General features: G+C 41.7%; 3 protein-coding genes across 5 annotated transcripts; 2 read left to right on the top strand and 1 right to left on the bottom strand.

The window, feature by feature from the left end:
- Positions 1 to 87: 87 nt before the first annotated feature.
- Positions 88 to 11,828, bottom strand: sympk (symplekin). 3 transcript variants are annotated; one of them, XM_020465500.2, is made up of 27 exons: positions 11,332 to 11,828; positions 10,996 to 11,106; positions 10,815 to 10,880; positions 10,405 to 10,458; positions 9,477 to 9,550; positions 9,232 to 9,358; positions 8,877 to 9,126; positions 8,078 to 8,248; positions 7,630 to 7,869; positions 7,333 to 7,484; positions 7,092 to 7,242; positions 6,697 to 6,925; positions 6,435 to 6,585; positions 5,671 to 5,906; positions 5,483 to 5,564; positions 5,264 to 5,377; positions 5,036 to 5,183; positions 4,783 to 4,943; positions 4,537 to 4,645; positions 4,323 to 4,423; positions 3,834 to 3,924; positions 3,655 to 3,756; positions 3,330 to 3,517; positions 1,390 to 1,566; positions 1,137 to 1,232; positions 787 to 1,017; positions 88 to 539 (listed from the first exon to the last, which is right to left on the bottom strand). In XM_020465500.2, exons 1-27 carry the CDS (start codon positions 11,353 to 11,355, stop codon positions 372 to 374), a joined length of 3,804 nt encoding a protein of 1,267 aa, XP_020321089.1. In that variant the 5' UTR covers positions 11,356 to 11,828; the 3' UTR covers positions 88 to 371. The 3 variants fall into 3 exon arrangements, with proteins under 3 accessions (XP_020321089.1, XP_020321091.1, XP_020321092.1); XM_020465502.2 differs by having other exon boundaries at positions 10,996 to 11,103; positions 11,332 to 11,448; XM_020465503.2 differs by lacking the exons at positions 10,405 to 10,458; positions 10,815 to 10,880; positions 10,996 to 11,106; positions 11,332 to 11,828 and adding an exon at positions 9,985 to 10,367.
- A 51-nt stretch (positions 11,829 to 11,879) lies between these two features.
- Positions 11,880 to 21,411, top strand: hnrnpul1l (heterogeneous nuclear ribonucleoprotein U-like 1 like). The gene is made up of 16 exons (XM_020466214.2): positions 11,880 to 12,003; positions 12,447 to 12,706; positions 12,933 to 13,289; positions 13,397 to 13,634; positions 13,739 to 13,812; positions 15,480 to 15,619; positions 15,751 to 15,850; positions 15,961 to 16,073; positions 16,168 to 16,434; positions 16,562 to 16,684; positions 16,775 to 16,903; positions 18,254 to 18,422; positions 19,092 to 19,361; positions 19,435 to 19,601; positions 20,017 to 20,226; positions 20,328 to 21,411. Exons 2-16 carry the CDS (start codon positions 12,484 to 12,486, stop codon positions 20,445 to 20,447), a joined length of 2,700 nt encoding a protein of 899 aa, XP_020321803.1. The 5' UTR covers positions 11,880 to 12,003; positions 12,447 to 12,483; the 3' UTR covers positions 20,448 to 21,411.
- A 365-nt stretch (positions 21,412 to 21,776) lies between these two features.
- On the top strand, positions 21,777 to 27,300 carry im:7138535 (protein FAM98B). The gene is made up of 8 exons (XM_020466228.2): positions 21,777 to 21,962; positions 22,220 to 22,326; positions 22,814 to 22,933; positions 23,043 to 23,311; positions 23,412 to 23,492; positions 23,615 to 23,731; positions 26,443 to 26,589; positions 26,693 to 27,300. Exons 1-8 carry the CDS (start codon positions 21,898 to 21,900, stop codon positions 26,867 to 26,869), a joined length of 1,083 nt encoding a protein of 360 aa, XP_020321817.1. The 5' UTR covers positions 21,777 to 21,897; the 3' UTR covers positions 26,870 to 27,300.

The raw sequence follows: 27,300 nt of genomic DNA, 5'->3' as shown, positions 1-27,300 counted from the left end.
CCACCTTTGACAGAGAGTTGATCGGTACACATATGCTATACCTAGTTTGTATAATTAGGGCACAATAAAAAGACATGGAACAAATAAACAAAAATCTTTTATTTTCATGACAAATACATTTTCTATTAAGGACTTTCAAAAGTAAAATAAATTGTAGTAAATATTTTTCCTGACTAGAGTTCCGCAGTGCATTTCGCAATTTCGACAAATACAAAACTAAGGATACATAACAGATATTTTTGGATGACTAAGAATGTGTATGTTCAAGAGGTTCATACAGGTAAGAGCCAGTACAAACACAGAGGTGAAGTCAAAACAATTTTGCAACGGTTCATTATAGTCTACATTATGACTTCTCCTTAGATGGAACATCATTCTGCATCTCCTGTGCCAGTCTCAGGTTCTGTGGTACCTTCTTCGGTGACATCCTTTAATTGGTCAGTGATATCAGAAGGTTCAGTGGGTGCCTCCTCCATTGGTTCCTCCACGGTCTCTATAGGATCCGGAGTGGGGTTTTCTTCCACTACTGGCAAATCCACCTGGTAGAAAACATCATTGATTAGAGTTATATTACACACACACACACACAATCTATCTATATGTAATAATATTTCAGCATGGCTTTTATACGTGCTATTTTGAGGGGATGCTCAGTGACTAGATTATTCTGCTGGTTGTCAGTTGCAAGACACCAGTTGTGTCAATCTACACCTTTTCAAAACATTCCACATAAATACAACCAACTTCTGTAACGGCGACAAAAGGATGACAATAGTCTCGACTTACCTGTAAAGTGGTGTCTTCAGTTTCCTCTTGACAAGCGGGGGCCGTCTCTCCTTCCTCCATGGGCTCCTCTTCCTCTTTTTTACTTGGCAGATGCTGCTGGAGTGCTGGCTCTGGATCTCTCAGCGGTACTGGAATAGGTTCTGCCCGTACTGGAGGGGTTGCAACAGGTGTGAAGGTTGCAACGGGTGTAATGGTTACATTGGCTGCGATGGTTGCAATGGGTGTCTCAACCTGTATGTAGTGAAAGAAGGGTGGTATAGAGAATCAAATAAAGTAAAAGACCTAAGAGTTTAGACATGACAATCGTTAGTGACAGACACATAGCCATCTGTTGTTTCTGTGCCCATTACCTGTCTCTCCAATACTACAGGCTGCATGGCCTCTGGTTCTGGCTGCTTGCTGTTGGCCTCCAGGACTGTCATGATGGAGGCGGGAATGTGGGCTTGCTGTAACAACAACCAGGGAAGGTTTTGTTATGAGAGACTGATAAATAGGGAGCTGGATCAGTTTGATACACAATATACTTTCTTACACTGGTGCATTTCATTGGTATGAGCTTAAAATGTCTCCCACTAAAATAAAGAGATACCGTTAGCTAGCTACCTGGTGGGGGGTGAAAGAGTGGACGTGCTGTAGAAGAGGTTCCCTCATCTCCGGGCAGCGCTCAAACACACTGGTAAGCTGGGCTGGTGGGAGCTGCAGCAGCACGCTGTAGGACTGCGGCTTGGTCCTCTGGCAGCACTTCACAAAGCCCTCCCACACCTTAGGATACTTCCACACCTGCACAACAAACAGAGACACATATGTATATACATTAGCAGTCAGAAGTTTGGACACACCTGCTCATTCAAGGGGTTCTCTTTATTTTTACTATTTTCTGCATGGTAGAATAATAGTGAAGACATCAAAACTATGAAATCACACATGTGGAATAAATGTAGTAACCAAAAAAAAAAGTGTTAAACAAATCTAAGTATATAGCATAGTCATTTACAACATTAACAATGTTCACTGTATTTCTGACCAATTATATGTTATTTTAATGGACAAAAAAATAAGCTTTTTAAAAAACAAGGACACTTCTAAGTGACCACAAACCTTTGAATGGTAGTATATAAAAGTTTGGGGTCACTTAGAAATGTCCTTGTTTTTGAAAGAAAAGCACATTTTTTGTCCATTAAAATAACATCAAATTGATCAGAAATACAGTGTAGACATGGTTAAACTAAGTAAATGACTATTGTAGCTACAAACGGCAGATTTTTTATGGAATATCTACATAGGCGTACAGAGGCCCATTATCAGCAACCATCACTCCTGTGTTCCAACGGCACATTGTGTTAGCTAATCCAAGTTTATCATTTTAAAAGGCTAATTGATCATTACAAAACCCTTTTGCAATTATGTTAGCACAGCTGAAAACTGTCCTGATTAAAGAAGCAATACAACGGTCTTTCTTTAGACTAGTTGAGTATCTGGAGCATCAGCATTTGTGGGTTTGATTACAGGCTCAAAAGGGCCAGAAACAAAGATCTTTCTTCTGAAACTCGTCAGTCTATTCTTGGTCTGAGAAATGAAGGCTATTCTACGTGAGAAATTGTCAAGAAACTGAAGATTTCATACAACGCTGTGTACTACTCCCTTCACAGAACAGGGCAAATGGGCTCTAACCAGAATAGAAAGAGGAGTGGGAGGCCCTGGTGCACAACTGAGTAAAAGGACAAGTACATTAGAGTGTCTAGTTTGAGAAACAGATGCCTCAAGTCCTCAACTGGCAGCTTCATTAAATAGTACCCATAAAACACCAGTCTCAATGTCAACAGTTTAGAGACGACTGCTGGCCTTCTAGGCAGAGTTGCAAAGCAAAAGCCATATCTCAGACTGGCCAATAAAAAATAAAAGATTACGATGGGCAAAAGAACACAGGCAGAGGAACTCTGCCTAGAAGGCCAGCATCCCGGAGTCGCCTCTTCACTGTTGATGTTGAGATTGGTGTTTTGCGGGTACTATTTAATGAAGCTGCCAGTTGAGGACTTGTGAGGCATCTGTTTCTAAAACTAGACACTCTAATGTACTTGTCCTTTTGCTCAGTTGGGCACCGGGGCCTCCCACTACTCTTTCTATTCTGGTTTGACCCAGTTTGCGATGTTCTGTGGAGGAAGTAGTACTCAGTTTTGTACAAGATCTTCAGTTTCTTGGCAATTTCTCAGATGGAATAGCCTTCATTTCTCAGAACAAGAATTGACTGACGAGTTTCAGAAGAATATTATTTGTTTCTGTCCATTTTGAGCCTGTAATCGAACCCACAAATGCTGATCAATTGATGTTATTTTAAATTGACAATTATTTGAGCTTTTCTTGCAAAAACAAGGACATTCTGAAGTCACCCCAAACTTTTGAACGGTAGTGTATAATAACATATAGCAGGTTCCTGGCATCCTGTGTTCTTAAACAGCAAAGCCGTCAAATCAAGTCTGTGTCTAAATGTTGAGTGCTGAGCAACTGAATGCTCAGTGTAGGAGAAACACTCCTAGTTTACTGACCTGCTTGACAATGAGTCGGGACAGGATGTTCATAACGAAGCCTCCCAGGCGGGGGTACATGCTGAGGGACTGGATAACTGTTCTCATCAGCAGAATGGGGAGAGGACTCTGCTCCATCAGCTGCTGCATTACCACAGCCAGGACCTCTGACGTGTACACATTCTTCTCCCCAAAACACAGGTTGGTGGCTGCAGACATGGACACACAAATAATACACTTTGATCAACTCAGAAATGTTCCAACAGAAAAATATCACTGGTGACAATGTGTAATAGTGTACCAGAGAAAACAAAACTGAATGGTTGTCAGGTAGAAGACAACTTACCTTTTATGATGGACTTCATGTCACACTTTGTTGAGTCAACATTGTGTAAAGAAATTAGAAGCTCGCCAGGGGTGAGAGGAGACATTGAGGAACTACCCTCGCCTAGTAACGAGAGATGACAAGTGTTATTACACATCATTCACACTTGTGACATACTGGAAGATGTGATGGGATCTTACTATGCTGGGTGCCCAGGAGACGGTTGAAGACTTCCTTCACCACAATGGGGTTGAGCTTGATAAGCTTGGGAAGAGCCTGGGTCACCTCTTTCTGTACACAGAAACACAGCAGAAACAGAGAGAACTCGGTTTATGATATATCCTGATTGCCCAGTCACTTTTACCCCTACCCATATGTACATACTGTGTTACCTCAATCTCGTACCCCTGCACATTGACGAGGTACTGGTACTCCTTGTATATAGCTTTGTTATTGTTTCCATTATTACTGTTTCCTTTTTTATTTAGCAAATACTTGTCTTTTTAATTCTGCATTGTTGGAACGGGCTTGTAAGTAAGCATTTCACTGCAAAGTCCACACGTTGTACTCGGCACAAGTGACCAATAAAATTTGATCAAATTAACACTGTTCCTGTTGTTTTAATGTCACAGTTATCTCCCTGTTGTAGCACTTTGTGAAAGACACCATTGTTTTTTTGAGGAACTTACCTTTTCCAGGCCGTTGATGACAGGAATTAGGAAACGAACATCGGGCACTCGTTTGTGATACAGGTCCCTCACTCTCTCCACCAACTCTGGTGACGGAGGCACTAAGGAAAGACAAGAGTCCATGTAGAAGCTGACATTCCCGCCTCATCTCCCTTTTTCCAAGCACACAGACGATCTGCGAATAAGCTGGGCAGTGGAGTGAAATACACTTTACCTTTATCAGTTAGAATGTGCAGGCAGCGAGTGACCAGAGTCTCTGCTCCTTTAGGACAGTTTTCAACCAACAGCAGAAGCTGTGGAGACTTCATCCCCATTCCACGGATCTATTGGGCAGGGAGAAAACTCACGAACACACACTGGTAGACAAGCAAGCCAAACGGCAGAGAGGACCAAAGACTGGTGCAGGGAGAGTGAAAGGAATTAGACAAAACTAAAGAGTGGGTAAGAAGAAGGGGCTTACTGGCTGCTCTATCACTCGAAGCACGCTGCGCTTGATGTCGGCAATGGCTTCAGTGTAGACAGAGGCCAGCTCATGAACCAGGCGGTGGTTGAGAGGCAGAAGGGACAGGTAGAGGTACAGGCACTGCCTCACTGTGTCCTCTGTCCAGGGGGAGGCCACCTCTGTGGGAGTGAGAGGGACAAACAATTGTTAGGTTAGTGGGGAAGAGAGAGACATTGCCATGTGTGTATAAAGGTTAAACTGGAAGTCAAACCTGTATCCTTGTCAGCCCCAAAAAGTAACGACGGAGGGTTAGGGTGTACAAGGAGCTGCATGTAGTTCAGGGCAAACTTCTCAATATAGTCCCTCAGCTGGTCTTTCTCATACATCCGCTTTATGAAGGACAGGGCATTGGAGCGCACCTGGATAGAAAACAGTTAATGAAAGAAAAACACAAGCCAGCAGCAACAGAGACTGAGTTTTGTTCATTTTACTATGTTACCTTCTCCTTTTCATGTGAGCTGAGATCCAGAAGCACATGGAGATACTGGAACTGCCTTGAGGGCCGTTTTACAATCAGCTCTTTTAGAGTAGTCATGCCGAGGTACACCCGCGACTAAAACACATTCAACCAGAAAGGAAATCACTAGTGGCATGATGACAGAGCCGGTACGTCATTTGAATTATTTGCTCAAGTTTAAAGACAATCAAATGTCATTACCTCATCTTCACAGTACCGTCGTATTACTTCCAAAGCAGATTCTGTAATTAACGGAGCCTCCAGCACAATCTTTGTGAAAAGCCTAGGAGAAGGGATAGAAATGGATAGGAAAGTGGATTAGATAATTGCTATTTGACTGCGGAGCCCTTTAGCTGGTGTCCACAGAAGAACAACGTAACTGTCCTCACCCATCCCTCTGCTCGGGCTTCTCCTGCAGGCCGGACAGTAGAGTGAAGAGGCAGTGGTCGTAGCTGTCCAACAAGCCAGTGGGCTGCTGACTGAGGTATGTGTTATACTCCTGGTAGAGAAGAGAGAAGGCCAGGTCGCTCCTGGTCCTAATGTCCTCCAGAATGAACTCCAGCACATCATCCTTCATCATCCCCTCAAACTGAGTCACAAGTCTGGACAGCAGCTTCACGCGCACCTGCCAGGAAGAGTACATATACATTTATATTCTGGACTCAGACATCACTCGTTCTAATATTTCTAGATTTCTTAATTTGAAGCAGTACAACTAATTGTACTGTACTTCACCACTTATTCAAAATCAGATTCTGTACTCAAAATAGGAGACCAAGATCATTTTCTGGGGCATTGATTAAAAAAAAACCTTGCTTCAGGTATCATACACAAGTATGTGATCTTGTGTTTAATCTCACTGTAGTACCATACTGACCATGCGTTCTAATATTTCTAGATTTTTTTATTTTTATTTGGGGGATTTGCATGTATTGTTAGATATTACTGCACGGTTGGATCTAGGAACATAAGCATTTTGATACACCCACGTTAACATCCGCAAAATGTGTACGAGACCAATCAAATATGACATATGTCTACATCATAGACTCAAATAAGATGTTTGTCTCTTCCTATAGATGTTAGTTACTATGGACATTGAGGCCTTTTATTATTTCTCTACTGGAGAGGAAGAATGTTTTGAAACACTCACATGGGCCATCCCACTCTGTGCTATAGCTTTTTCTGAGTGCAGGATGCGCTTGACAGCCATGTTGGTCAACTTTTCAAGCTGGGTGTCTGTCAAAGGCTGGATCACATCAGCTAATCTGAACACTTTCCTCTTCCCACTTGTCCCAGGTGTTCTACAAAAAATAATATAAAATAAAAAGCCACAAATGAAACAGTCAGAATGGTTAAATGGCAGGGTACTGGGTTTGCTTTTATGTGTGATAGTTGTACTGCTTCAGACTCACTTGATCTGTGTGGAGGGGAGGATGGGCTCAGGCAGCCTCTTGACCTGGGGGGCTTCCCCCGTTTCAGTTTGGCTCTTATCTCCATAGCCTCCTCCAACCACAGAGATGGCTTGACCCATAACTGGTACTTTGCGCTTGATGAGCAGGTCTTTGGAGGACTCCCCTATGCCTTCATCCATGCCCTCCTCCTTTCCAGCTTTCTCATCTCGTGCTTTGCACTGCTCCAGTCCTAAGGGATAGATTGGAGAAGATTTTAATAGAATTAAGAATTTGGAGAACAGATTCAGAAATGAAAATCAACATTTCCATCTTTGAAATCTGTGAATTGGGTGGCCCATTGTGCTCAGTCATTTTGCTATCTTTATTTCATTGTTCTAGTTCCTTCTCTCTCTAACCTGGTCCAACTCCCGCTGCTGTCATCTGAGTGGCCATCATTCTGGCCAAGTGTTTGATTTGGGCGTCTGTTCCTGCAGACTCAACTGGTGTGTATGTGGCCTGGAAGGACGCTGGCATGACATCAGGCAAATACACCATGCTGATTAGAACCTGTATGTGGATAGGAAAAGAAACATGAATGGCCCTCACATCCTCCAGGTGTCAAAAATGAATAAATCACATTCTACCACAGCAGTTTACCAGATTGGCCACGTTCTCTGGGGAGAGCAGGGGGCGCAAGAACTCTGCAGTGAGGTCGATGGCTGACTGGACTACTGGCACAGAGGAGGGCTTGGAGATGGAAGGTGGGGCTGGCTCTTCTTTATCTTCATCATCTTCTATAAGAGCGGGCTCTGAAAGTAAGACAACATTAGATTACAGATCTAGCATATGGAACCGCAGGTTGATTCTGGATTTATGGGGTATGGGAGTCAACTAGGTACTTCTAAAAAAGGTATCAGTCTGAATTGTAACCGGTGCAATATCTTTACAACTAACCAATCTTGAGCTTTTTGCCCTCTGTGTATGGCTCATGGCGGGGCCTTTTGCGTGGTTCACGTGGGGCTGGCGTGTGACGGGTTATTTCATTCTGGGACATCCCCAGGTCTAGGAGCAGAGTGCTGATTTGTCCCTGGAACTCCAGGCTGCAGGGGTGCTTGAGCACTGCCATCAGGTGTAACTTTAGATTCTTGCGTACACTGCTCACCTGAGACTTTGCCAGTGTTGGGGGTAGGTTGGCTACAAAAACAAGTGAAATATGATTTAAATTATACTGAACTTCACCTCCAGCCAGTTCACTTACTCAAAATCAGATTCTGTACTCAAAATAGGAGACCAAGATCAATTTCTAGGGCATCGATAAAGAAATAAAAATGAACTTTGCTTCAGGTATCATACACATAAGCTTGTGATCTTGTGTTTAATCTCACTGTAGTACCCTACTGACCATGCAGAGTCTCATAAGCCTGGACCACTTCAGACATAAACATAGGCCTCTGTCGGGCCAGTGTGGCCAGGGAACCCAGGGCTGTGGTCAGGTTGATGCTGGAGATAGCAGGGTGGACCATGAACTTCAGAAGCTGCTCCAGCGCAGACTTGCCCTCCCCACACAGGGTATCTTAGGAAGACATTGCAGACATTGTGTAAGGTGAATCAAGACATGTAGAGACAGCAATGCTACATTTAAGCAATAAAGCACGAGGGGGTGTGGTATATGGCCAATATATCACGGCTAAGTGATGTTCTTATGCACGAAGCAATGCGGAGTGCCTGGATACAGCCCTTAGCTGTGGTATATTGGCCATATACCACAAACCCCAGAGGTGCCTTATTGCTATTATAAACTGGTTACCAACATAATTAGAGCAGTAAGAATAAATGTTTTGTCATACGGTCTGTTATAAATTGGGTGGTTTGAGCCCTGAATGATGATTGGCTGAAAGCCGTGGTATATCAGACCATATACCACAGGTATGACAAAAGTTTATTTTTACTGCTCTAATTACGTTGATAAATAGGTTTATAATAGCAATGAGTCGTGGATAACAGCAGCCCTTAGCCGTGGTATATTGGCCATTTACCACACCACCTCAGGCCTTATTGCTTAAATATACCACGGCTGTCAGCCAATCAGCATTCAGGGCTCAAACAACCCAGTTTATAATCCTGCACAACACATTGGGGAAAACTCAACTGAAAATGTATGTATGGAAAATGTCACAGTAAAGAAAATCATCCCCTCTCACCATAGCGGATATAGGCATGGTCTTTGGAGATTTTATCCAGGCTGATGTCTCCCTCTTGGCGCTTGGGAGTGTCAGAGTCTGACGTCCTCGGTGAAAGAGTGATGATGAGAGACTCTGTGAACTTGATAGCATGAGTGCGGACTCCATCATTGTCAACTTCCAGCATAGCCAGAACTTCCTCCTTCATCTGAGTCACCATGTCCCAGCATGCTTCCTGCATGTCTGACATGGTCTTGGAACGCACAAACCACTGGCATAGAAAACAAACAAGCCTCAGTACAGCAACACACATGGGTCCATAATATGGGTTGAATGGGATAACAATGAGAAGGCATTGATTAATGAAAGTGTGTACCTGCAGCGCCACTTTGTAGAGCTGAGTGAGTGTGAGGATAGCCTTCTTCACCACATTGACACTTTCGTCCTTCAGCAGCATGTTCAGGTTGGCAATCAGTTTAAGCAGGAGCTCGTTGTCCCTCTTACTGTTAAGACAAAAACAACCCAAGTTAAAAATATCACATTTATTGAACATGACTATAGTGAACTTGATATTCTAACAACTGTTCTATATGTGTGTGTGCGCGACTGATGAACACTTACCATGCTTCCTCAATGAAGCCAATGACAAACTTTCTTACTTCCATTGACTTATCGGTCTGAAAGGCTATGATCTCCTACAGACACAGGGTGACAATGAGAGACAGAGAGAAAACACATTTTACACTTAAACAATAAGGCCTGATGGGGTGTGGTATATAGCCAATATAACACAGCTATGGGCTGTTCTTATTCATGACGCAACGCAGAGTGCTTGCATATAGCCCTTAGCCGTGGTATATTGGCCATATACCCCAAACTCCAGAGGTGCCTTATTGCTATTATAAACGGGTTATACGGTCTGATATACCACGGCTTTCAGCAAAATTCGCATTCAGAGCTCGAACCACCCAGTTTATAAAAGTGCTTTTACAACTGGTGTTAACCTAGCTGAGAAATGCTCAACTTTGTTATATTATATCAAGGCAGAGTTGGTCACACGGTTTGCTAGCAACAACATTGCGTCACCATCATTCAATACTTGTAAAATGACAATTCTGAAAAAGCTTACCTGTACCTATGTTTCTCCGCAGTCCTTTCGCAGGGTGCTGAAAATCCTACTTTTAATAAAAACGTATTGAATACAACCAATGACACATTCCTCATGTGTTGCACAACTCAGCGCGAGTGCACGTGCCAATTGAATCTCAGCTTACATGGTGTCAAGGCCACTACGTCTCCAGTTGAGCAACACAAATTAGGAAAAAAGTCAGTGGTATTCGATAAAAGTTATACAAAGACAAACATAGGTACAGGTAAGCATTTTCAGAATTGACATTTTTACAAGTATCGACTGATGGTGACTCAATGTTGTTCCTAGCAAATTGTGCAACCAGTTATCAAAACTCAACTCCGCCCTCGATACAAGAGAATGGAGTTGAGTGTTCCTCAGCTAGTGGTAACCAATATACATCTATAACTACATACTTACATCTAAGAAATTGTCAAGTAAAGAGGGGTCCTTGTTGATGATCAATTCCTGGACCTGAATAATGAAAAGACACTTATAAATATTATATATTTAAAAATATATTTTTTACCTTTATTTAACTAGGCAAGTCAGTTAAGAACATTCTTATTTACAATGACGGCCTACCGGCGAACAGTGGGTTAACTGCCTTGTTCAGGGGCAAAATGACAGATTTTTACCTTGTCAGCTCGGGGATTCAATCCAGCAACCTTTTGGTTGCTCTAACCACTAGACTACCTGCCGCCCCATATATATTACAGGTCTGAAGAAAAGGGTAGAATGTATATCAGTCCTAACATTCCTATCTGATCCCTTGAAGGAGCTTATTACTGATGGCCTTATACCGGCCTGCCAGAGAGCTGATCACAAACCTGTTTGAGAACCGTGAGTTTGCTGTCTGTAGCAATAAGAGCTGCTTGGTTCAGGAGATCAACAACCTGTGGGTTGAGAACAGACAATCAGGTACATATGTTGGAACTATCAAACATAGATAATTTGACGCGATTTTATTCAAATATGGACCAAATCATTCCAAGGGTAGTTCGGGGATACCTTTTCACTGGTGGTCATATCGACAATAGCCGTGTCCTCGTCTTCATTGAAAAACTGTGATGCCACACTGGTCCTCACACCAGCACTTTCTCCGTTATTTGAGGCCATCTTCTAAACATACACGGAAAAAAAGTTAAATTAAATAATAACATTAAATGAACTTACTAGTTAGTTACATGCGATGGAAAAATAATTGCAAACCCTGGCGCACTTTGGTTAGAAACACAACGTTAGCCGACTATGCTAGTTAGGTGACGGAAGTTAGCCGTCACCTGCCCTGCAAAATAACTTTACTGACAACAACAATTATAGCACAAAATGAGGAAAGCACATTACCTTATTAGATCCTTTATTATCCATATATGAAAATGAAATATTTGCACTGGTGTGACGAGTAACAAGGGCGCAACTTCGCTAATACACCGCCATATTTGGCGGAAGTACTAATAATGCAGCTGTGCAACAAAAGCTTCCCTCGGCTGCAACAACAGTTGGGTGTTTTAAGTTCCCCTTTACGCATAACTAGATAAATCTAGGATTTTAAACCCCTGAACCTATTATATTTATATACAGATGTTTTATGTGCAAAATTGTAGCCTATAGAAGGACACGTGAGGTAAACCCATACAACTTGTAAAGGGTTGCAAACTGTACATAAAAAAAACACTTGTCGGGATATAAAAAATACAGTACACCAAAGGTACTGATAGCCAACCCATTTCATCTGTCTGAACCATAGACCTAACATAATAACGTATCCATTTAATTGCTTGCAATAATTGTATTACGCTGTAACAAACAGCAACCCTTCCTCTCCCTCTGCTGCCTGTAGAGAGGCACAGCAACTGGAACACTGTTGTTCAAATATTACCTACAAGGCCTCTAGCCAATCACAGAGCAGACGGCAAGCGCTAACCTTTTCTGGCTACAACAGAATCGTCCATTTTGTTTCAGTTGAGTTGGTCGCTGCATGAATCAAGCAAGGAAATTATAAGAGTGAGAAAAGAGGTTAGTAATGTACGCTAGTGTATTTTGAATGTAAACTCGCATGATTTACAAATAGTAGCGACGCTAGCTATCATGCACATTTGTTTGTATACAGCTAGCTAGCTATGACGTTTCAGAATCCGTTGTTTTGGTGTCCGACCTTAGGTGACTATCCTGTAAAAATGTGCCTAGTTGCTAATGCTAACTACCGGTAGTTGGCAAGCAATACCGGCGTAGCAAATACCGTAGTGAAGTCTATAATGTAACTAGGAACTAGCTAGTTTTATGAAAACTGTTGGCTTTGGACCTATGCGTTGTTTTGCCGTGGATTTTATGTTTCTGTTAACAGGAGCGATGCCCATGTAAGATGTTGTAATTGCAACGAAATGGCTACAGTAGCAAACATTGCCAATGCTAGACGTCTACTAAACTACATTCCTTGTCTGTAAACTAATTTCTTACAGATTGGAATTTCTGATCACTGAATAAGTTGCATGAAAGATGAGTGGAATCAATGTGAAGAAGCTCAAAGTCAATGAGCTGAAAGAGGAACTTCAGCAGCGAGGCCTGGATACTCGTGGGCTGAAGGCGGATCTTGTCATAAGGTTGCAATCAGCACTTGAGGCCGAGGCTGCAGGTGAAGAGGGCGGGCCACCGACTGCTGATGTTGGGGGTGATGAGGAACACGATATTGGCGCAGATGGCGACGATTACTCGGATGAAGGTAAACTAATATTTAGGGGTTTCTATGTGTATGTAGACAGTTGTACGATTTAATTGGTAGAGCCACGTTGACTGTTCACAGATTTTCCGTTTTTAAATTGGGCTGGTACTGTTTGTTTCAACGTGACTAGTGGGCTGTCAATTGTAAACACACGGATGAAACTGCTGTTATACCAAAGTTGTAAATCAAGCAGGTTGTGATACTGACAGTATGTTTTCCATACTAGTTAAAGATGATGGGGAAGAAGACCAAGATGGTGAGGACGATGAAGTACAGTTTGTCCCGCAGGCTAAAGAAGAAAAGTTTAATGAGGAGAAAGGTGATGGTGAACATAGTGAAGATGAGCAGGAAGAAGACAGCCGGGATGGGGCACAGGAAGACAGCCGAGAAGGGGCACAGGTGTTAGAACCAGAGAGAGCAGAACCAGAGCCACCACATCCAGAACCTGTGCAACCAGTACTTGTGCAATCAGAGCCACCACAAACAGAGGCTATGAAACCTGAACCAGTGCAACCTAAGCCAGTGGACCCAGCATCAATTGACCCTGAAGCAAAGCGTGTGGATATGTCTGAAATTAAGTCAGGTCAGTAATAACATGACTCAAATGAACAGATTAGTGCTTAGTATATTCTCTTAATTCACCCTGCGCTCACGCTGTAATTATTAACAACATTGTCCTCTTTGGTGCAGATGAGTTTGTGATGAAAGCAGATTTGAAAAAAGAGGCAGATGAACCTCTGCAGCAGGAGCAGTTGAAGAAGGAGCCAAAGCAGCCAGAGGCACATCTTCCAGATGCTGCCAATGAATGCGAGGCCATGGAGGCTGAGCAGGTGAGCCAAGCAAAAACGGAGGATGACCGATGCAACCGTAAGAGGCCATACGATGAAGGCCGTGGCTATGGATATTATGAACACCGAGAGGAAAGAAGGTAAGTGTGGGGGAACAGGTTTGAAAACTACTTCACTAAAGTGCCTTGAAAACATTCTTCCGAACTATACCCCTAGCTTATGCTCCACGCTCTCGCGCACACAGGGCACGTTCTCCACAGCCCCCAGCAGAGGAAGAGGAAGAAGATTTTGATGACACTCTTGTGGCTATTGATACGTGTAAGTGAAAGTACTATGTTTGTTTTGTGATGGTAGTAGGATTTGTGTTGAATGGTTTATTGTGTGCATTAACAACATACAGTTGAAGTCGGAAGTTTACATACACTTAGGCCGGAGTCATTAAAACTCATTTTTCAACCACTCCACAAATTTCTTGTTAACAAACTATAGTTTTGGCAAGTCGGTTAGGAAATCTACTTTGTGCATGACACAAGTAATTTTTCCAACAATTGTTTACAGACAGATTATTTCACCTATAATTCACTGTATCACAATTCCAGTGGGTCAGAAGTTTACATACACTAGGTTGACTGTGCCTTTAAACAGCTTGGGAAATTGTGTCATGGCTTTTGATAGGCTAATTGACATAATTTGTCAATTGGAGGTGTATCTGTGGATGTATTTCATGGCCTACCTTCAAACTCAATGTCTCTTTGCTTGACATCATGGGGAAATCAGCCAAGACCTCAGAAAAAATATTGTAGACCTCCACAAGTCTGGTTCATCCAAACGCCTGAAGGTACCACGTTCATCTGTACAAACAATAGTACGCAAGTATAAACACAATGGGACCACAGCAGTCATACCGCTCGGGAAGGAGACGTGTTCTGTCTCCTAGAGATGAAAGTACTTTGGTGCGAAAAGTGCAAATCAATCCCGGAACAACAGCAAAGGACCTTGTGGAGATGCTGGAGGAAACAGGTACAAAAGCGTCTATATTGACAGTAAAAGGAGTCCTATATCGACATAACCTGAAAGGCCGCTCAGCAAGGAAGAAGCCACTGCTCCACAACCGCCATAAAAAAGCCAGACTACGGTTTGCACATGGAGACAAAGATTACTTTTTGGAGAAATGTCCTCTGGACCGATGAAACAAAAATAGAACTGTTTGGCCATAATGACCATCGTTCTGTTTGTAGGAAAAGGGGGAGGCTTGCAAGCCAAAGAACACCATCCCAACCGTGAAGCGCGGGGGTGGCAACATCATGTTGGGGGGGTGCACTTCACAAAATAGATGGCATCATGAGGGGGGAAATTTATGTGGATATATTGATGTAACATCTCAAGACGTCAGTCAGGAAGTTAAAAGCTTGGTCGCAAATGGGTCATCCAAATGGACAGTGACCCCAAGCATACTTCCAAATTTGTGGCAAAATGGCTTAAGGACAACAAAGTAAAGGTATTGGAGTGGCCATCACAAAGCCCTGACCTCTATAGAAAATGTGTTGGCAGAACTGAAAAAGCGTGTGCGAGCAAGGAGGCCTACAAACCTGACTCCGTTACACCAACTGTCAGGAGGAATGGGCCAAAATTCACCCAACTTTATGTGGGAAGCTTGTGGAAGGCTACTCGAAACGTTTGACCCAAGTTAAGCAATTTTAAGGCAATGCTACCAAATACTAATTGAGTGTATGTGAACTTTTGACCCACTGGGAATGTGATGAAAGAAATAAAAGCTGAAATAAATCATTCTCTCTACTATTATTCTGACATTTCACATTCTTAAAATAAAGTGGTGATCCTAGCTGATCTAAGACAGGACATTTTTACTATGATTAAATGTCAGGAATTGTGAACCTGAGTTTAAATGTTTTTGGCTAAGGTGTATGTCAACTTTTGTCTTCAACTTTATTTACTTTTGGGGGGTATGGTTTTGTTTCTCACAGATAATTGCGATCTGCACTTCAAGGTATCACGTGACCGGTATAGTGGATACCCGCTCACCATCGAAGGTTTTGCATACCTGTGGTCAGGTGCACGAGCTTCCTATGGTGTCAACAAAGGGCAAGTCTGCTTTGAAATGAAGGTATTTCCTGTTTAAATTAAGTTGCATTTCACTTAGGCGCTTTGTAGATGGAATATTCAGGTTGTGTTTTCCGATTGAGGGGTCTCATCGGTTTGAGTAAATATGAATTTGGTGCATGTTTTGTTATCCAGATAAACGAGGAGATCTCTGTGAAGCACCTTCCCAGCAGTGAGCCTGATCCACATGTAGTGCGCATTGGCTGGTCCTTGGATACCTGCAACACCCAGCTCGGTCAGTTTGTGAAAATGCTTCTGTACTTGATTTTGGATTATCTCATTGTTATTGAATATTTTATGCGATTTGAAACTAACAAAAACTCATTGTTTTTGACTCTATACCAGGTGAAGAACATTTCTCTTATGGCTATGGAGGAACTGGCAAGAAATCTTCAAATTGTAAATTTGAGGATTACGGGGAAAAGTTTTGTGAAAATGATGTCCTTGGATGCTACATTGTAAGTATTTGTGATAGTACAGAAGATTCATCTGCCTAATAAAAAGCTGAGTACTCAATAAGCCTAAATGTTTTCCTCTCCATGTCTGGTTCAGGACTTCGATAGCGGTGAGGAAGTGAAGATGGCCTTCTCAAAGAATGGCAAGTGGCTGGATGTGGCCTTCCGTGTGTCACGGGAGGAGTTGGCCGAGCGGCCACTCTTTCCCCACGTTCTTGTGAAGAACTGTGCAATTGAATTTAACTTCGGCCAGAAAGAGGAGCCCTTCTTCCCCCTGCCTGAGGGATACACCTTCATTCAGAACGTCCCTCTGGAAAACAGGATACGGGGAACAGTTGGGCCTGCAACCAAGGCTGACTGTGAGGTGAGTGTCTGCTGTATTGGTTCATTGAGTGGATTGTTGATTTGGATCATAAGACTAGATTCCTTCTGTCGTCAGCTGTGAGATGCCAGGACTAATTCCTCATGTTTGTCTCTTGTTTTTACCTCAGCTCTTGATGATGGTTGGCCTGCCTGCATCTGGGAAAACTACCTGGGCCTCAAAACACGCGACAGAGCACCCTGCAAAGAAATACAACATCCTGGGCACCAATGCCATAATGGAGAAGATGAAGGTCAGTTGTCTTTGTTTGAACACAGAATCCTTCAGTCTTGGTCTTTAGTGTCAAGTTCCCCACTAACGTAATGAAAACCTCCACCCTCAGGTGATGGGACTGCGTCGCCAGAAGAACTATGCTGGTCGCTGGGATGTCCTGATCCAGCAGGCCACACAGTGTCTGAACAGGTTGATCCAGATTGCTGCCCGCAAGAAGCGTAACTACATCCTGGATCAGGTATCTACTTTCTGATTTCTCACCCCATTCTATGTTAATGTGCTCAACCTCCCGCCCACTGCTGTTCACTGATGCACATGTCCATTAATGCACTCTTTGATATACTGTCTCTAGTGTAGAAGCCTTGATCAACAACTCATGGAAGTTATCACACTTTTCATTGTCCTGAACATGCTGCTGAAATCATTATTCCTGTTTTCGCTTAAATGAAAGCAGTATTGACATTGTATGTTTTTACTCAATATTTTTTATTTCCTCTCTGTATGTCCTGTTGAAAAAGAGCTCTAAGCTGTACAAATAGTCCATGTCTATAATAAGATGTTGAAAAACAAGTAAACACTGCCGGGTGGTGAGTAAGAAATACACCTTCTGTTGTTCGTTAACTGTAAGATTAGTTCAAGTTCAAACTCACATCACCTTTGATGTAAGATAGCTGATTTATACATACAGACAGCATATGGAACTTTTGAATGTTGTATGTAAAATGAATAAAACATTAAGGTAAGTGAAAACTAACATGTTTGAATTTTCAGGGCGTTTGCTCAAGTTACTCAAGGTAGGTAAGGTCTTGGACATTCTTATGGATGCCATGGAATTCGTGAGTATTGACAGGTAGGTAGTGTATGTTGTTATTGTCATGACAGATGGACTATTGACAAACAGGTAAGTTCTGGTAAGTAAATAGGGGGACCCTGTTATTGTAGGCAAGATATTACACGGTTTTATAAACTTAATTGTTAGTTTATTCAGCCAGTTACATTAAATCAATGACCGCACAGAGAATAGTTTGAAAAGCAGTACATTGATTGCCCTAAAAGGGTTTACCTGGAGACAATTCAATTGATTTTACAGATGTTTTTCTTCTGTTAATTGTATGGAAGTGAATGTGAGCTCTGTGGAAGAAGCGATTAACGGGAACATGCATCTATTTGCTCAAGCTTGTAAGAGTGAGCTGTCAATATGGCAAAAATAGATTCAAAGATGGAACATATTTAAAGATTCTACAATTTTTTTTGTAATGTGGTATTTTGCATTTTAAGTAGCTAATGTTCTTAGCTCTTCATTGGAAATGTTGACCAGTTGAGAACTTGCGAGAATTAACCCAATAGATGACTAACATGGGTCCCCAAAGTTCTTTCTCACAGGAAATGCATTCCAGACACAACGGTAAGTTGTGAGAGACAACCATATGTAGTTCCAGAACAGTAAATATAGGCATGAAGGAAAAAAACTCTCACTTTCATCATTGCAGGAATCCAATTTCCCTCCTATGGAACGCAAAGCTGTAACAAAACCAGACAAGTGAACAATAATGAACAGCTTCTACTTCTTTCTTGTCAACTTTGCTAGACAAATGTATATGGATCAGCCCAGAGACGAAAAATGCGTCCTTTTGAAGGTTTTCAACGCAAGGCTATTGTAATTTGTCCCACGGACGAGGATTTAAAAGAGCGAACGTTAAAGCGAACTGATGAGGAAGGGAAGGATGTGCCCGATCATGCCGTATTAGAAATGAAAGGTAGGAATTCCATGGATAACAAAATTTAAAAAGACAATGCATTTCCTATGTATTTTTTTATTTTATTTATTTTATGGAAACTTGGAAGATCCCAACCGTCCCCTTCCCCTCAGAGAGCTATTCCCACTTTCCCCCTATCATCCATCATTCTCTTATTTGAACCATTTCTGTCCAACTTCTCGTTCATCTATTTAGCACTGCAAACTCAGGGTGACGTCCATTTCAAGTGTTGGTTTCTGACCCTTGAAGGATGAGATTTTAATAGAGTATCAATTTAAATTTTAAACAAAACCATTGGCGGAAATATTGAAAATTTATCACTTAAGAACTGAGGACATACATACGTCCATAGGCTATGCTCCCATAGGCTATGCTTGTGATTTGCAGTTGCAAACTTTCCCCTATCTACATATCCATAACTCTTTTAGTTTTGCTATTTTATTTTTCTCTATTTCCTTGTCCTCCCTAAACTGGAGCAAATTCTCCCCTGTCCCTTGAGGTACTGTTTTGCTCCAATTCTGGTGCAACTCCACTCTCTCCCCCACTTCCCTCTTTCCCTTTCTACCCCTTCCTATTATTGTCTATCAGATAGTAATAATGATTTTCTTTGTCTTTCGACGGCGCCGCTATACTCGTCCTGACAACGTCCAACCCCTCTGCTTCCTGTAGCCAACTTTGTGCTCCCAGAAGCTGGTGAGTTTCTTGACAACGTGACTTTCATCGAGCTTCAAAAAGAAGAGGCTGACACACTGGTGAAGCAGTACAACGAGGAGGGCCGCAAAGCCGGCCCACCCCCTGACAAACGCTTCGACAACCGCCAGGGAGGTTTCCGTGGTCGCGATGCACCTTATCAGCGCTATGACAACCGTGGTGGCTCTCAAGGAGGAAGGGGAGGCTACCAGAGTCGTGGTGGACCCCAAGGTGGCAACTTCAGAGGAGGTGAGGAGCAAGGTTTATTTTTCTACATTTGTGTTATGAGCCTACTTAACTTCCTGCCCTTTATACATGACAGGCTATAACCGTGGAGGCTACCAGCAGAACCGTTGGGGAGGCAACCGCGAGGGCGCAGCAGGAGGGCAACATGGCTACAACCGCAACCAACAATCTGGAGGGAGCTACAATCAACACCGCCAAGGACAATATAACAAGGGAACCACTGGCAGTTACAGCCAAGGACAGGTAAGCTGTCTTAATATATTGGTTACTTTTTAAGGGGAATCTTCACACATTTTTCAACTTCATATTCATCGTCTCCAGTACCACATATGAAAATGCTGTGTTTATGTTTTGTAGTAAAACGGATAATGACATCATCAACTAATTAGTAGGCAATGCCCACTCACAATTGGTCAAAGTCACACGACTCGCACTCATGATGTAAATGAAAAACCTTATCTTCCTATCTCTTTTTACAACAAAACATAGAAATGCACAATTTTCACACGTTGATGTTGGGGTGGTGCTGGAGACAATGAATATGAAGTTGTGAAATGTTGGTGTTTCCCTTTATTGGCATCTCCTTATATGTGGTTCTTCCTCTGTCAACACTTCACTAGTCCTTCCAACTTTCTGACATTGTATGTGTTAACTATAGCCACAGACATACAATCAGGGCTATAATCAAGGCTACAATCAAGGCAACTACAACCAGGGTTACAACTACGGCAGCTACAGCCAGTACCCGGGTTACAGCCAGAGCTATAGCCAAACTCCTGCTGCTCCTGCCGCTGCTGCTGCTGCTCCTGCCGCCACTGGACAGACCTACAGCCAGCAGCAGCAGAACTACAACCAGCAGTATCAACAGGTGACTAGCTAGTTTCTTAGGTTGGCCCATATATCAATGTTAACCTTTCACCTGTCTAAAACTCACGTCATAATGTCTTGCTCTCTTTCCCTCTGATCCAGTATGCACAGCAGTGGCAGCAGTATTACCAGAACCAGAGCCAATGGAATCAGTACTACAGCCAATACGGCAACTATGGCAACTACAGCCAGGGTTCTCAGGGCTCCCAGGGCACGCAGTAGGCCTACAGTAGTGCACTGATGAGACGGATCCATTCCCTGAGCAGCATTCCATTGCTTATCCTGCCTGCAGGCTACACCTGTCTTTTCGTCCTCATCTCCTTAATGATTAGTCTTCCCTTTCTTATAGCTAACATTTTCAAGGTTTTCTTTTCAGGGTCTAGTGGTTTTCTCCCTGCCTTTCTGGTATAGGATTTATTTTTTCATGTCACGCCACAACATTAGCATTGTTTTTGCAGTAGGTCCTGCAACCATTTAGTAACATTAAGCTTATTTGTCTTGCCTGTTTGTAGACCCTGGCTATTTTAAATGAGCAACAGTGGTGTAGTTTAACATGCATATGTAGTACACTTTTCAGTGTTGTGCAGTGAATGTTTATTAGAGCTCATAAAAGGTAGCTGGGATTTGCATGTGTACATTTCAATGTGTTTTTAAGAGAGATGGAAGATTGTAGGACAACATTTTGTTTTTGTTTTAATATTTTGCTGTTTACGTGTCATTTTTAGTTTTAGATGTTAGATCAAAGAACCATACATTTTAAAGAAATTGGTGTAGAGTCTGGACTAATTATATATATTAAAAAAAATGTATCTTCAACTGTTGAGGTTTTGATTTAATCCATTAATATTTTGCCCATATTTATTGAAATTAAAGTCTTGAAGACAAACATTTTGATTACTTTTTTCTATAACCTGTATAAAGAGAGCTTGTAAAACAACATTTACCAAAATGTATTGTTTCACACCATTTAAAATGTTCTGTAACAGTGGTGGTCATCTATTGTCCCTCCAACTTGTTTTTCCAATCTTTGTGATCATTAACTAGTTTCATGTGTGGTTGTAAAACTTTTTTATACCATATACCATGTATGTAAAACAGTATCTGCATGTGGTTCTGTGTTAAATCAAAACTGACTCTTTTTGTATTTGAGAATAAAATCTGAAGACTTTGTCTCTAGTTTATATTATTTTTTCTGTCTTGTTTCTTGATTACTGGTCACAAGTTGATTTTAATTATGGATCATTATAAGACATACATAGCTATAACAGATACTGTTAATGAACCCCTTTCGGCTGTGGCTATAACCTTTGAAACTTGTTTTAAAGGCACAGTGTAAAGGAGTAAAACATATATTGCAAAATAACACCTTTAGGTAACGGATATTACGATAAATGTCCCAATGCACAATAATTATTGCAATTTACCTACATAAATTAACTGCTACACTGGCTATTTCCTCCATGCATATGTCCTTTAATGCGTTATTCATAAAATGTGACATCCGCATCAAAGTGGATTGTCGATCTATTAACCGTGCCTTGAATAAATTGTATACATACAGAACCCGGAAGTACAGAGCTTCTGCAACTTTTTAACTGAACATTTGGGAAAGACGGGAAAGGAAAATTACTTGTTGCGAATGCAATAGCTACATGTTTGGATACATGTTTCAATGTGTTCTATTGAGTTTGTAATGGAGAGAGATATAGGAACAATATATGCTATAAGGGCTCTTGGGTGAGTATGTAGGTTTATTTTGAAAACAGATTAGATCATGTCTCCTACCTAGCTAACGAATGTCAGAAGCCTAGCTAGCAGACGTACTGCACGTGCCAGATGGGATAGACAAGTAAACAGCACAAGAGTAGCTCAGCTAGTCGCTTAGAGGCCCAGTTTAATACGTTTGCTTTCGCTACTGTGTGTTTTCTGAACCTTATCTATCTAGTTATTACACGTGTTGCTTGATCTCGGTCATTACTTTAACATTATTTCAGGTACACAAGCAGTGTCTGTGTCAGACGGTGCAGGTGTGATGAGCTTCCTTGTCCGCTGCTCACTTGGCTGGCGTCAGAATTGAGGGCTGTCTGCACAGAGTTACAGGGTATATAACCTTACAACTAAGTCATCATGCAATTGTACATGATACAAGGGTAGCAACTAGAAGGTGCACCTACAGACACTTGCTATATATATATATATACACACACTCACACACACCTACTAGTTTGTACACACCTACTAATTCCAGGTTGTTGTTTAAAAAATATATATTTTCTACATTGTAGAATAATAGTGAAGACATCAAAACTATGAAATAACATATGGAATCATGTAGTAACCAAAAAAGTGTTAAATCAAAATGTTATATTTGAAATTCTTCAAAGTAGCCAAACATATATATATATATATATATATTTTTTTTAAATATATTTTTTAAATAAATGTTTTATTTTCACATACACAGGACAGGTGAAGTTAAATGTGTTGTTTTACAGGGTCAGTCATAGTAGTACGGTGTCCCTGAAGCACATTAGAGCTAAGTGCCTTGCTCAATTATGGTGTGTGTGTTTGGTACGCACGCATTTCAGACCAAAAGACTGGTATTGTCCTAGTGGGGGAGTTGCGGACCCTGCTGACCGAGCTACTTTGTCCCTACGCTGCACTGACCACAGATCCACTGAGTCCTCCTCTCCTCAACAAAGTCACTGGTGAGAGATTAGGCAGGTGGGAGTTCTTGAAATGTAAAAGTGTTGAAACGAAGTGAATAATGTATGTTGTGTATTGTTGATGCTATTATCCTTATGGTCTTATTTGTAGAGTACATGGTGTCAGAATTACAAGCAGCACGTATACTTCAACATAAAGAATTACATCCAGAGGATGAGAAGAGTGAAGATAAATCTCAGAAAGAGCAGAGAGCGGAAGATCCCAGCATTGTTGATACAAAGAACTGGTGTAAAGAATATGAAGATGGCCAGGAGATGGAACAAGGTGACAGGAAGGAAGAAACAGAGCGTGAATTGGCTCTGTTGCTTCAAACCCTAAACATGGATGAGTCTTCACGGCTTACAGATGTGTGCCATCAGGTAAGGAGAGACCGACTCAGACAGGATGTGATATGAAAAGTGTCTGTAGAATGTTGCTGTTGATACAGTGCCCACTTCTCTATCACGCTTTACTATTCAGGTGGAGTTACGTTTTGCGGTATTGCCGTGTGGCGATATGACAGAACCTCTGCTGGACACCAATCTCAACTCTGAGCAATGGGTAGGTTGTCAAAGGGGGGGGGGGGGGGTTCCTCATGACAGTGCTGAAGGTTGTCAGTGTATTTGGTACCTTATTTATTCACCAGATTATTAATTTCTGTATTGGTTTTTCCACCTATTTAGAGGCAAGTCCAGAAGATAAATCAGGCTCTATTAGAGGACTATCATTGTCGACGCCAAATGATGATCAAACGTTTTCAGGTCACACTTCAGTCATTTGCCTGGGGAGAGAAGGAAAAGGTATGCAACACTGCCTCTACTAAACGTTACTTTATATGCAGGCTAAATCGATACTGAGTGTACAAAACATTACAATCACCTTCCTAATATTGAGCTGCACACCCTTTTGCCATCAGAACAGCCTCAATTCTTTGGTTTTGAAAGCATTCCACAGGGATGCTGGCCCATGTTGACTCCAATGCTTCCCACAGTTGTGTCAAGTTGGCTGGATGTCCTTTGGGTGGTGGACCATTGTTGATACAAACGGGAAACTGTTGAGTTCTTGACATACTCAAACCAGTCTGCCTGGCACCTACTACCATACCCCGTTCAAAGGCACTTCAATATTTTGTCTTGCCCCTTCACCATCTGAATGGCAAACCTACACAATCCATGTCTCAAGGCTTAAAAATCATTATTTAACCTGTCTCCTCCCCTTCATCTACATTGATTGAAGTGGATTTAACAAGTGACATCAATAAGGGGCCGTAGCTTTCACCTGTCAGTCTGTCATTGGAGAAAGCAGGTGTTCCTAATGTATGTCCATATTAAAAGCACTATAGTGCAAATTACTTAATTGTAGTCAATGGGGCGCAAACGCAAGGCCACTTCGAGCAGGATTAACAGGCATGTGCACAGCACAGGAACAAAGTCAATTTCTATATTCACAGCTTCATGCTGCACCCCATGTGGAACAGTCTGTAAGGTGTTGCCAGCACTGACCTTTGGATCATATCTGCTAAATATGGCAGTGTGATAAGATATCCAACTCCTAAGGACCATATTCCATCAGACCTGGGTCTCCAGAATAAGTCCCAAAAATGTCTGGAGTAGCAAGAATTACAACAATTTTTTGCATTCAGTGAGCATTTACTGAGAGCACAGCAAAGCGCAGGGACGAACTCAGAACCAGTAGTTCCACAGTCAGCAAGAAAATTAGGATTGACGATCTGTGTAAGTCAACGTTAACTTTTTGCATATACAGTGCCTTGCGAAAGTATTTGGCCCCCTTGAACTTTGCGACCTTTTGCCACATTTCAGGCTTCAAACATAAAGATATAAAACTGTATTTTTTGTGAAGAATCAACAACAAGTGGGACACAATCATGAAGTGGAACGACATTTATTGGATATTTCAAACTTTTTTAACAAACAAAAACTGAAAGATTGGGCGTGCAAAATTATTCAGCCCCTTTACTTTCAGTGCAGCAAACTCTCTCCAGAAGTTCAGTGAGGATCTCTAAATGATCCAATGTTGACCTAAATGACTAATGATGATAAATACAATCCACCTGTGTGTAATCAAGTCTCCGTATAAATGCACCTGCACTGTGATAGTCTCAGAGGTCCGTTAAAAGCGCAGAGAGCATCATGAAGAACAAGGAACATACCAGGCAGGTCCGAGATACTGTTGTGAAGAAGTTTAAAGCCGGATTTGGATACAAAAAGATTTCCCAAGCTTTAAACATCCCAAGGAGCACTGTGCAAGCGATAATATTGAAATGGAAGGAGTATCAGACCACTGCAAATCTACCAAGACCTGGCCGTCCCTCTAAACTTTCAGCTCATACAAGGAGAAGACTGATCAGAGATGCAGCCAAGAGGCCCATGATCACTCTGGATGAACTGCAGAGATCTACAGTTGAGGTGGGAGACTCTGTCCATAGGACAACAATCAGTCGTATATTGCACAAATCTGGCCTTTATGGAAGAGTGGCAAGAAGAATGCCATTTCTTAAAGATATCCATAAAAAATGTTGTTTAAAGTTTGCCACAAGCCACCTGGGAGACACACCAAACATGTGGAAGAAGGTGCTCTGGTCAGATGAAACCAAAATTTGAACATTTTGGCAACAATGCAAAACGTTATGTTTGGCGTAAAAGCAACACAGCTCATCACCCTGAACACACCATCCCCACTGTCAAACATGGTGGTGGCAGCATCATGGTTTGGGCCGGCTTTTCTTCAGCAGGGACAGGGAAGATGGTTAAAATTGATGGGAAGATGGATGGAGCCAAATACAGGACCATTCTGGAAGAAAACCTGATGGAGTCTGCAAAAGACCTGAGACTGGGACGGAGATTTGTCTACCAACAAGACAATGATCCAAAACATAAAGCAAAATCTACAATGGAATGGTTCAAAAATAAACATATCCAGGTGTTAGAATGGCCAAGTTAAAGTCCAGACCCGAATCCAATTGAGAATCTGTGGAAAGAACTGAAAACTGCTGTTCACAAATGCTCTCCATCCAACCTCACTGAGCTCGAGCTGTTTTGCAAGGAGGAATGGGAAAAAATTTCAGTCTCTCGATGTGCAAAACTGATAGAGACACCCCAAGCGACTTACAGCTGTAATCGCAGCAAAAGGTGGCGCTACAAAGTATTAACTTAAGGGGGCTGAATAATTTTGCACGCCCAATTCTTCAGTTTTTCATTTGTTAAAAAAGTTTGAAATATCCAATAAATGTCGTTCCACTTCATGATTGTGTCCCACTTGTTGTTGATTCTTCACAAAAAAATACAGTTTTATATCTTTATGTTTGAAGCCTGAAATGTGGCAAAAGGTCGCAAAGTTCAAGGGGGCCGAATACTTTCGCAAGGCACTGTATATCTGAATATAGACTTGACAGTAACACAGATCCCAAAAATGTATTGTTTAGTTTTATATTCCTTTATTGTTAGTAGCTACATGTATATTAATGTCAAACCTGTTTCCATGTTCTCCACAGGAGCGCAGTGAAGTGCTTGCCTCAATACCTCCACTCTCATCACTTCCCCTCATATCCCAAGTCTCCATGTCTCTTCTGCTTGCAGCAAGAAAAGACCAGTCTTACATTTTACCAGTAAAGGCAGGGGAAAGCACTAAAGTCTACAAGGTATGCTGTAGCTAACTAGCTTTGAGTTTTGTTAGATTTTTAGAATAAAGATAAAGAGATGAACTATTCTGATTATTCTGTATTCTCCTCTGTCTCTGTGAAGGTATTGATGGGCAGTGTACCAGACCGGGGTGGACGGCCAGGAGAAATTGAGGCCCCCATGCCCATGTGGGAGGGACGGAGAGAGGGAGGGAGGGGTCGTGGAGGAGGACGTGGAGGGCCACGCGGAGGGGGTGGTCAGAAACGACAGAACTTTTCTGGAAAAAAGAGAAACAAATGAGAGTAACACAATAGGTTGTATGAAGGAAATGACAAGGTAGAATTTAGCAACATGGCGATAAAGACAAACCCACAAGCAAGAAGATTTCACTATCAAAATACATTTTGTTTAACATTGATATAATTTATGCAGATCCACAAAGGTGCAGTCCTGAAATTTTGCTCAAAGTCAAATTTGACAACAAAATGTGTTTTGGAATTTAAATTAAATTGAAGAAATATGTTAATAAGGATAGGCTATAATCGATTTGTGATATTTTTGAGGGGGACAAATAGGAAGTTGATTATGTGAATAAATAAAAAAGTGTATTTTTTAAATACTTGAGAATATATTGCTTATGTTAGAAACCTGTAGAGTCTATTTGTTTGATTACTTCAATATCGTTTAAATGTCACTATCTGTTTAAATAAAGCCTTAAGTACTTCCTTGTA

The sequence above is a fragment of the Oncorhynchus kisutch genome, linkage group LG29 (genome assembly GCF_002021735.2).
Source record: "Oncorhynchus kisutch isolate 150728-3 linkage group LG29, Okis_V2, whole genome shotgun sequence".
Classification (NCBI taxonomy): domain Eukaryota; kingdom Metazoa; phylum Chordata; class Actinopteri; order Salmoniformes; family Salmonidae; genus Oncorhynchus; species Oncorhynchus kisutch.
Note: the sequence above shows the minus strand (reverse complement) of the source record. Positions and strands in the feature narration are given on the sequence as shown.

Bases quoted from the DNA above. Each gene is read 5' to 3' on its own strand.
- hnrnpul1l (XM_020466214.2), top strand. From the start codon at position 12,484: ATGAGTGGAATCAATGTGAAGAAGCTCAAAGTCAATGAGCTGAAAGAG. The intron at 13,813-15,479 runs GTAAGTGAAAGT...TGTTTCTCACAG, and splicing joins TCTTGTGGCTATTGATACGT to ATAATTGCGATCTGCACTTC. The intron at 16,904-18,253 runs GTATCTACTTTC...CAACTTTGCTAG, and splicing joins GTAACTACATCCTGGATCAG to ACAAATGTATATGGATCAGC.
- sympk (XM_020465500.2), bottom strand. From the start codon at position 11,355: ATGGATAATAAAGGATCTAATAAG. The intron at 7,243-7,332 runs GTAAACTGCTGT...ATCCACATACAG, and splicing joins CAGAGAACGTGGCCAATCTG to GTTCTAATCAGCATGGTGTA. The intron at 1,233-1,389 runs GTAGCTAGCTAA...TTGTTGTTACAG, and splicing joins ACTCTTTCACCCCCCACCAG to CAAGCCCACATTCCCGCCTC.
- im:7138535 (XM_020466228.2), top strand. From the start codon at position 21,898: ATGTGTTCTATTGAGTTTGTAATGGAGAGAGATATAGGAACAATATAT. The intron at 22,327-22,813 runs GTATATAACCTT...CACGCATTTCAG, and splicing joins TGTCTGCACAGAGTTACAGG to ACCAAAAGACTGGTATTGTC. The intron at 26,590-26,692 runs GTATGCTGTAGC...GTCTCTGTGAAG, and splicing joins AAAGCACTAAAGTCTACAAG to GTATTGATGGGCAGTGTACC.